At 42.8% G+C, this 10542-nt stretch overlaps 1 protein-coding gene across 1 annotated transcript in view; it reads left to right on the forward strand.

Annotated features, from left to right (window-relative positions):
- KDELR1 (KDEL endoplasmic reticulum protein retention receptor 1) overlaps nucleotides 1-10330 on the forward strand; it is a 30597-nt gene extending 20267 nt beyond the window's left edge. The window contains exons 3-5 of the mRNA XM_075276808.1: nucleotides 4593-4751; nucleotides 5707-5959; nucleotides 9707-10330. Of these exons, the coding sequence (XP_075132909.1) occupies nucleotides 4593-4751; nucleotides 5707-5959; nucleotides 9707-9741 (447 nt within the window). The 3' untranslated portion in view covers nucleotides 9742-10330. The remainder of the gene's footprint in view (nucleotides 1-4592; nucleotides 4752-5706; nucleotides 5960-9706) is intronic.
- Nucleotides 10331-10542: the final 212 nt, after the last annotated feature.

A 10542-nucleotide genomic window follows, 5' to 3' on the forward strand; every position in this document is an offset into this window, starting at 1 on the left:
TAGTTGAGTTGTACCTATGGTGTCAATTACAGACTGACCTCATCTTTTTAACTGGGAGACCTTGCCCAATTGGTGGCTGACTAAATAGTTTTTTTCCCCACTGTAGCAGGCAGCCAGAATTTTATCATTTTAAAGGGTTGTCTGTGATCTAAAACAATGGTATAAAATAACAAGAGACACTGTAGCACCAATTACTCCAGTGCTCCCCATTGGTCTTTGTTTACTATGTTGCAGTTATGATGCAAATAACAAGGCAAGTGAGCAAGCAGTGTGTGCCCATCCCCCCCCTCTCCCCCAGTGAGTGGACAAACAAGGAGTGGCGGTACTATTCCGTTATCGGGCCAGCAGCAGCGCAGTTCAGCAGCAGCTTTCGGGACAGCAGTTCAGCAGCGGGAATTACAATGACATCCGAGGACTGCTGGCCCGATGCTTGTGCCCAGTAACCAGTACATCGATGACCCCCCTCCCCCATCCTTCTCCTCCTGCCAGTGCTGCCCCCCAGCTCTCCTTACATCTTCCCCGTACCCTCTCCCCGCCACACGACTAGGCCTCACCTCAGCGCTAGTACCGAGACCGAAAGGAAAGACACCGGGGCTCAATCCAGGCCCTGACAAGAAACACGCCGACTATAGGAACGGTGAGCTACAGCGAGCCGGAGGGACAAACTTTCTGCAGCGTCCGGCGGCTATCTAGTAGCATTCATTGCTCAAGATTTACGGTGAGGCCTATTACAGGGAGAGGGTACGGGGCAGATGTAAGAAGAGCTGGGGGGCAGCACTGGAAGGAAGAGGAGGATGAGGGCATCGATCGATGTACTGCCTACTACACACAAGCACGGCCTCTATCATCGGGCCAGCATCGGCTTAGTCATGTGGCGGGGAGAGGGTACGGGGTAGATGTAAGGAGAGCTGGGGGGCAGCACTGGAAGGAGGAGGAGATGGAGGGGGGGTCATTGATGTACTGGCTACTGGGCACAAGCATCGGGCCAGCAGTCCTCGGATGTCATTGTAATTCCCGCTGCTGAACTGAACTGCTGTCCCGAAAGCTGGTGCTGAAATGCGCTGCTGCTGGCCCGATAACGGAATAGTACCGGAGTGGCTCTTAGATACAAAGTCAGGTGTGAAATGGAAGGCATCCAGCACTCATATTAACATCACATAGAAAATGTAAAATCCAACTTTTCTACACATTTTAAGAATGCAGCACATTCCTAGTCATCGCCATGTTATGTCACATGGACAGCTGCAGTTATGGGCTATCATGTAATGTCATCTCCGCTGCCCAATAAATAAAGGCCAGCATTGTCTGCCTTTGCCACAATTTTTATGATATCGGAAGACCCACTGTCATTGAGGTATGGGGCTCTTCTGTAGCAAAAGAGAGCTATCAACTGTAGATCTGGGGCCTATTTAGATTTTTTTATATTAGTTATTTATTTTAATACATCATTTATGTTAACTTTGGACGCAAAAAAAAAAAAAAAAATTAGTTTAAAAAAAATTCCAATTTTAATGGCGCCTCAGTTGGGAAAGGTTTAATGTATTTTAGTCACCTTGCTTCCCTCAAAAAAAAAAAAAAAAAAACCCTCAAAAGCTGTATGCACCAGATAAAGGTAGCAATCAAAACTACTGCTTATGCAAAAAAAATAAAAAATCCTTACAGGATTAACAAAACAAAAAAAAAAACCAAGCTATATTCTGCTATATAGCTTTATGTTTCTTTATACAGAACTGCAGAAAGCATACATTTTTTGCAATTTTTATTTACACCAATTGAGGGATCATTGATCAACAACAATCAAGTTTGGTGCAGCAGGTCTTCAGGCATCACTAGCTGATGTCTGAGTGATAGAGCAGGAAGCCAAAGCCTTCCTGCTGTATTAGGGAGCGTTCACACTACCATCGGTGTCCGACATGTAGGTTTTTGCTGTCCGCTTGAAAAGTCGGACATCTTTGGGAACGGACAGTTAAGGACAGACACGGACAGTAAAAGAACGCACCCGATGTCCATTTAAATGAATGCAAAATGTCACAGACACAGCTAGTGTCCGCTGCTAATGTCCGCAGAAGATTTTGAACGGATATTAGCAGTGGACACTAGCTGTCGGACAACGGCGGTGGTGTGAACGCTACCTTATTCTTTTCAACTACATCCGCATTCTAAGGATGTCCATATAGTTAAAAGGGGACATGTGGCCATTTACCCTCCAAATTGTAATGGCATCCCTGGTGCACAGGTTAGGAATCACTGCTCTGGGCACTTGATTCCTAGGTGGTCTGATCACTCATACAATATGTATGTGATTGTTGCCACCAGAACTCTTCTTGTAGACAGTGTAGACCTGGTTGCTATTGTGTTTTGCGTGATTGAGTAACAAATATACAAACTTTCACATTTACCGTATTTTACGGACTATAAGGCGCACTGGACTATAAGCCGCATTGCCCATGAGCGCCTTATAGTCCGTCTCGGTTCATATATAAGGCGCACCGGACTATAAGCCGCAGTCCGGTGCGCATTATATGTTATTGAAAGCGGCGGCAGGCAGACTTTGCCAGCGGCCGCTTAACCCCCCGCGTGCCAGCCGCTTCTATTGGAAGCGCTCGGCAGGCGAGGAGGGGCTCTATCAGCAAAATCATGCTGATAGAGCCCAACCGTAAAAGTTAGATTAAACTACCCCCCCCCCCCCCCCCCCGTTTTAAAATAAAAGCCTGAAACTGAATGTGAAACTTACCGAGCGGTGCAGGGTGGGCGGGCATTCAGGCCTCCTCTTCCTCCGATGTTCCGTCCTCCTCCTCCGCCGCTCGCTAACTGATAATGGCCTGGGCGCATGCGCAGTAGCCGTAGTAGAAGCATTATGATATTGCGCATGCGCCCAGGCCATTATCAGCGAGCGCCGGAGGAGAAGGACGGAACATCGGAGGAAGAGGAGGCCTGAATGCCCGCCCGCCCGCCCTGCCTCGCTCGGTAAGTTTCACGTTCTGTTTCAGGCCGGCGTGACAGCAGGGCTGCCGGACACTTCCCATTCATTTCTATGGGAGCCGGCATGCGAGCGCTCCCCATAGAAATGAATGGACTGCTTTTTTCCATTCATTTCTATAGGGAGCACTCGCATGCCGGCTCCCATAGAAATGAATGGGAAGTGTCTGTCCATTCATTTCTATGGGGAGCGCTCGCATGCCGGCTCCCATAGAAATGAATAGGAAGTGTCCGGCAGCCCTGCTGTAACTCCGGCGTGTACGGCTGTAATACACGCCGGCGTTCCGTAGTGTGAATGCACCCTTACGGTGCCTTTTATGTATTATGGAAGCGGCACGCAGACTTTGCCGCCGCTTCCATCCATATATAAGGCGCACCAGACTATAAGCCGCACTTACGATTTCTGAGGAAATCGTAGGTTTTTATGTGCGCCTTATAGTCCGGAAAATACGGTATAATAATAGTAGGATAGGATAGTAGGATTAGAAAAGGAATAGGATAGGATAGGATGAGCAATAAAACAAGGTTTACTGCCCTCGCTTAACTGGAGAAATATGCATGACTCAGAAGTACAAGGGATAAGTTTGGTGGACGTCAACCTCATGTGCATATGAGAGTGTTTCTTTTTTTTTTTTTTTTTTTTTTTAACAACACTGAGGCAGGTTTATGTGATTTGAACTTTTTGTATTGGTTTTATAGTTTGAAAACCGTTTTTTTTTTTTTTTTTCCCCTTTTACTTTCAGCTCCACCAGGGACCTTGAACTCTAGTGGGTCTCTAGTGGCTTTCCCGATCTGTGCTCCGGGTAGAGCGCTATCAGTCCCAGTACCGTAGCGCTTTACAGTCAGAAGGGCATTCCTGACAGTTAGCCAGGGACGCCCTTCTGCCCAGCAGCGCCTATCTCGCTATACTGTGCAGCGGGGAGGAACTCCCCCCTCCCCTCCTAATAATACTCGTCTATGGAAGAGCTGTGTGAGCAGAGGTAGGGGGTGTTCCTCCCCGCTCCACAGTACAGTGCGATAGGCGCTGCTGGGCAAAAGGGTGTCCCTGGCTAACTGTCAGGAATGCCCTTCTGACACTAAAGCGCTATGGTACCGAGACCGATAGCGCTTTACACCGGGCACAGATCGGGAAAGCCGACAGTGCGCTGAATTCAGCGCACTGTCAGCTTTCCAGCAGTATATAAAACTACATGTGCCCGATCTGATGAAAGGTCCTCTTTAACATATTGGGTTCTGAAACTAACAGAAATTGTTTGGTAACAGTGGGGGGTAGAGAAAAATACCAATTCCGGTGGAATCAGGGGACTGGCAGCCTTTTCAGGATGCACAAAAAGTTGTAGTTGGTGGAAGTGGTGAAAGGTCTTCTTTAAAGAGAACTCTGTCACCGTCTCTTATAATCCCATAAAACCCTATGGAACAAAAATATGTAAATTAGAGCCATATACATATAGGTTAACTAATGCAAAAACCGCAACCCAACCCGTTATCCAGTAGACTGTACTTTTGCAATGTTACACATTGTGTATTACAAATTTTATTTTTTGTGGGGGACAATAGTTTGCTTTTACCTACCTTTATATTTTATATTCTAATAAAAACATTTGTTTTCACAGCTTGTATATGTTGCTAGTTCATATGCCACAGTGTGGATGATTTACAACAAGTTCAAAGCTACTTATGATGGGAACCATGATACCTTCCGAGTGGAGTTCCTTATTGTTCCCACAGCTATCTTGGCTTTCCTTGTTAATCATGATTTCACTCCTTTAGAGGTAAGTAAATATATACTGTATTTGTTATTCCTTCCTGTGTAGGGAGTGATTTGCTGAACATTTATGTAATATACTTTATTACCCTATTGTGCTGCTACAAGAAAAATAAAGAGCAGCACTGGAGCTAAGCTCAGGGGAGGTAAGTAGTACTTTTTTATGCTCTGGCATCAGAAAAGACCCCACTGTATAATAGCAGTTTCAGTTTGGACATTTTAAGTCCAAACGAAACCATTTGGCGATCCTCACAAAATGGATCTCAGGCCCCAGATAGCGAAAATGTTGCATATTTTTCTGTTTTTTTTTTTTTTTGTTGTTTGTTTGTTTTTTTTGAGTCAAAGCCAACAATGGATACAAAAGGAATGGGACATATATAGGAAACTCTTATACTTCTCCCTTCTGCTCAATCCACCCCGGCTTTAGCTCGAAAAACCGCAACAAAATCTTGGACCTCAGCCTTAAAAGGTTTTGCCATGTTGGGCTATTTATTCTGTTCATGACAATGTAGTAGTGAATTTGTGCTCTGGCTAATAGAAATGTGGTCCCTGGTTAGGGGAGAACTCCTTATGTTTTTTTTTTGTTTTGTTTTTTTTTATAAACCAAAATATTTTGATTATAGAAAGGTGTTGCGCAAGGTAAGCAGTTCCCTTTTAAGGGTGGTTGCACACACAGAATCTTTTTGAAAAAGGCTACTGCAGTTTTTAATGCCTTTTTTGACCTAAAGCCAAGGTTGAATCCAACACAATGTCCTCTCTTTAGATTTGTGATTACATTTGCATATGCTTCTTGTTTGGGCACAAATAAATTGCTTGAAATACAGCAGCTAAAATGGCTTAACACACAGTATTTCAATGCAGATTGAAATCTTGTATTTGAACTGTATAAAATGTTACTATGACATATTAAATTTTGCCACTTAGATCTGCTAATTGTCTGTTACCTACCGTTTATTTCACAGATTTTGTGGACATTTTCCATCTATTTAGAATCTGTAGCAATTCTGCCCCAGCTGTTTATGGTCAGTAAGACTGGAGAAGCTGAGACCATCACCAGCCATTACCTCTTTGCTTTGGGAATTTATCGTACCCTCTATCTTTTTAATTGGATTTGGCGTTACCAGTTTGAAGGATTCTTTGATCTCATTGCCATAGTTGCAGGAATTGTACAAACCATCTTGTATTGTGACTTCTTTTATCTATATATTACCAAAGGTGAGAAATGTGAAATACACTTTTGTAAATATTACAATTTTGAGCTTAACCATGAGACTCAATGATGTAGGTTTACTAATAACTTGAGAATTTTGGCATACTTGCCAGATGACATGTTTATAAAGTGTTTAGATACTTTTTGTGTCACACTGAAGAAGAGGGATTGGCTTAAGGGGGAGAATATGCAACTTAAAGGGGTTGTCCAGGAAATACAGTTTTGAGCAAGGAGGCTGGGTAAGGTCAATATGGATATGGAATCCATGTAAACAAACAGAGTGAGTAAAGATAAGGAGATTTAGAAACTACTAAGTTTTGTATATTGACCTGTACTACTCATTTATGAAAAATGGTTTTATTTTTTTTTTTTAAAAAAAAGATCTGTTAGTGCTATTAATGGGTTAATAAGTGCACCCATACACTTTAGCAATGTTTTGAGTGATTTCTGGGTTTCTCTGGAATCTTCTGCATTTGTTTACTTGTGTAGCTTCCTGCTGCAATGCATTCTGGTAGTTGTAGGCTCTCACACTATCTCCCCTTCTCTCCTCCCCCTTCTCTCTCTAACACCACCCCTGTCTCCCTACCTATTCCTCCTACTGCTAGCCCATCCCAACTCACTCAGCCCACTCCTGTTCCCTATTATACTTTACCCGTCTTCTTCCTGTCTTCCTTCTGCGGGGAACATGCAGCACTGTGCTGTAGCCTTCAATACATCACTATTGCACAGACTTCCAGCTTGTACTTCAGCGCTAAGCTAGGACTCTTCCTCTGTTGCGCATGCGCGTGCCGACGTCGAGGAAGGAGGAGGAACCCTTTCCTGAAGCAGGAAGCCTAAACAGGAAGAAGATAGGTAAGTATGATGGAGTGGATGGTGGGGGGGGGGGGGAGTAGTAGTAGAGATTATCTGTTTCTGGAAATGGGGAAACAGATGGTCACTGGATAATCAGAAAATGTCCCTGATGCAGTCACGTGACCACCCCAGAGATATGGATCAATCTACATTTTTGATTAATTGTGTAATTTAGAAAGTAGGAGAGTGTTTAGGTTAATGTAGGGTTTTATAGATTTCCAAGACAACCCCTTTAAAGAGGACCTTTCATCAGTTTGGGCACAGGCAGTTCTATATACTGCTGTAAAGCTGAAATGCTAAATTCAGCGCACTGTCGGCTTTCCCGATCTATGCCCGGTGTAAAGCGCTATCGGTCCCAGTAAAGTAGCACTTTACAGTCAGAAGGGCATTTCTGACACTTAGCCAGGGACGCCCTTCTGTACAAGCAGCGCCTATCGCGCTGTACTGTGGAACTCCCCCCTTCCCTCCTGATAATACTCGTCTATGGACGAGCTGTGTGAGCAGAGGGAGGGGGCGTTCCTCCCCGCTCACACTGTACAGCGCGATACACGCTGCTGGGCAGAAGGGTGTCCCTGGCTAAGTGTCAGAAACGCCCTTCTGACTGTAAAGCGCTACAGTACCGGGACCGATAGCGCTTTACACCGGGGCACAGATCGGGAAAGCCGACAGTGCGCTGAATTCAGCGCACTGTCAGCTTTCCAGCAGTATATAGAACTGCCTGTGCCCAATCTGATGAAAGGTCCTCTTTAACATTCCTGGTTAAATAGTGGGGAGGACACGTACAGCCATACATAGGTATACAAGAATATAGGCAATAAAAAAAGCAAAAACATGGTCTTTTGAGACAAACTTAGATATTCTGGGATTGATTATCTATTTTCTATATTTTCTCTCCTAATAATATTTTTGAGCTAAGATGTGTCCGACCATATGACAATCCCCAGGAAAATAAAAGAAGAAAAAAAATATTTCAGATTAATTTAGCCTTCCCTGGTGGCCAAATGTAGAGGGGTCAATATTGGTTTATCAAAATGTAAGGGAATTATATTGTGGGGGAAGGAGGGGGCCACTAACATGGCCTTCTACTGTATGGGGGCAGTAAAGGGCATTATTCTGTGCCCCTCTCCAACAGCAGTCAGAAGATGCACTTACCTCTTGTATTAATACTAATAGGCAGCAGACATTATTAGAGTGACAGCAGGGGTCAGTATTCATTTCTGTTGCCTGCACACAAGTTGTACAGGCAGCAGGGATGATTACCGATCCCTGCTGCCACAATAGTCATGTATTCATGTTAAATCACAGCAGGGATTTCAGTAGTTTCTTCCAGCTACTGTGATTATGGAGGCAGAGGAACGGACAACTGGCAGTCTCTGTCTCCATTCGGACCACCGACTGCCAGCTGAACCATCCTCTCCCCTGTCCTGCACTGATCTGACAGATTGTTGTGGGGAAGTGATGGAAAGAGCTGTGCAGATGTACACACAGCTCTCTGACCGGGAAAAGCGCTTTATCAGCCCAAGAAAATAGCGTTTTCTCCCCTTATCACCCTCCTTTCTTACGCTGGGTTCACACTAGCGCCCGGACTCCGTTTTCAGGTTTCCGTCTTCTGCAGAAGTAAATCCACGCAAACATGAGGAGAACATACAAACTCCTTGCAGATGTTGTCCTTGGCAGGATTCAAACCCAGAACCCCAGCGCTATAAGGCTGCAGTGCTAACCACTGAGCATCCATGCTGCCCCTTCCCATCTCCATTTTAAACTAACTGTTGTAAAACACAGTAATATGCATTGTTGGTATTACAATATCCATAACTCAAACTGTAAAATGATTGCATTATTTAACTTGTAGTATATATTTTGTTTATACAAAATTTTAAGTGTAGTTTAAAGGAGTCAAAAAGTCATATATAATCCAAAATTCTATCATTGAAAACATGAAACATTTATGCTTTTCAGAATATGGCCACGCCAATGCAAATAGCAATTTTATTATACAAACACATTAAAACATAAAAAAGTAAATATTTGGCTGTGTAATCAGAAGAATAGACCACCAACTCTATTTTTCCACAACCTGACTCCTCCTATACTCCAATTGGTAGCCATGGTCAGTCAGAAGCAGTTCCTATGAAAGTAAACATGCAACAAAATATGCATCTAATTATACAATATTAAAATAATACAATTATAATGAGTCACTTTATTTTGAAGTCTTAGTCAATAACGCAGACAGAATTTCTGTTCAATTCAGTTAATAAAAGAAAATGTTATATAAGGGTGAATTCACACTGAGTAAACGCTAGCTTATTCTGAACGTAAAACACGTTCAGAATAAGCGGCGTCTAAAGCAGCTCCATTCATTTCTATGGGAGCGGGGATACGAGCGCTCCCCATAGAAATGAATGGGCTGCTTCTTTCACTCCGTGCAGTCCCATTGAAGTGAATGGGGAGTGCCGGCGTGTACGCTCCGGCATGAGCAGAGCTTGCCGTATACGCCGGCACTCCCCATTCACTTCAATGGGACTGCACGGAGTGAAAGAAGCAGCCCATTCATTTCTATGGGGAGCGCTCGTATCCCCGCTCCCATAGAAATGAATGGAGCTGCTTTAGACGCCGCTTATTCTGAACGTGTTTTACGTTCAGAATAAGCTAGCGTTTACTCAGTGTGAATGCACCCTAACATTGAAAAATACAGCTAGCCTTGCAAAACAAAAGCAAGCCTTCATACATCTATATTCATTCCTTCCGATGTGATGTTGATGATCTGTTCTAACAGAAAGCCCTTTACCAATTTGACAGCAGATGATTTTTATTGTTTTTGCTGTGTAACAGTGAACAAAGAATTTAGTCTTAATTGTGTTTTTTTTTTTTTTTTTTTTTATTATTCCTAATTCTAGTCTTAAAAGGAAAGAAGCTCAGCTTACCGGCATAAGAAGAATAAGCCTGCACTGTCGTCTTCTACAGTATATCGGTTTCTGCTGTAAGGAGAGGCTTACTAAGGGAAAAAGATGTGTATCACTTAAAAGTATAAACTGCAGGGCGGAATGACACAAAACTGAACAGGAGCTGCTTTTTATTTCCACTACTCCTAAAGAAATACTAAAGGATGGTTCCCTGAAGAAGAAAATTGCTACCAGGCTGACTGATACTTTCTTAAAGAGACTTCATTGTGTCAGCTATTTGTAGTTTGGGCCTTAAGAAAATAATGAGACACTTTCAAATTACAATTACTTTTTTGTCTATTTTCTAATTGTCTTTTATTTCACATCGCTAGACTTGCTGGAGATGTAAAAATTAAGAAAAAAAAAAAATGTTCCCAAACCTTTTACTTTTTTTAAAATGTTGATTAAAGCTTTGTTAGCCAGTGTAGCTGGGCCCACTCTCTTTCTTTGATAAAATAATATAAAAGGGTTTTTTTTTTTTGCGTTTTTGCAAACTACAGGTTTAAAAAAAAAAAAAAAAAAAAATGGATAAATTGAAATTTCAATTGTATGTTATTCACTGAACAGATATGTATTTTGAGGTGAGAACAACACTCAAAAATTGATTTTTTTGAAATATTTGACAGCAGACTTTCTATGCAACCTAAAATGTTTTATATTCATTAAATGATGTTAAATTTCACTGCACTTTCTTATTTGCACTGTAAGATTATCTGCATCCTCTTCCAGATGGGAGTTTATTTACAGCTACAAGAATCCACACATTTGCACTTGTGCGGTTTATGTACCGC

This window comes from Leptodactylus fuscus, chromosome 6 (assembly GCF_031893055.1).
Source record: "Leptodactylus fuscus isolate aLepFus1 chromosome 6, aLepFus1.hap2, whole genome shotgun sequence".
Lineage (NCBI taxonomy): Eukaryota > Metazoa > Chordata > Amphibia > Anura > Leptodactylidae > Leptodactylus > Leptodactylus fuscus.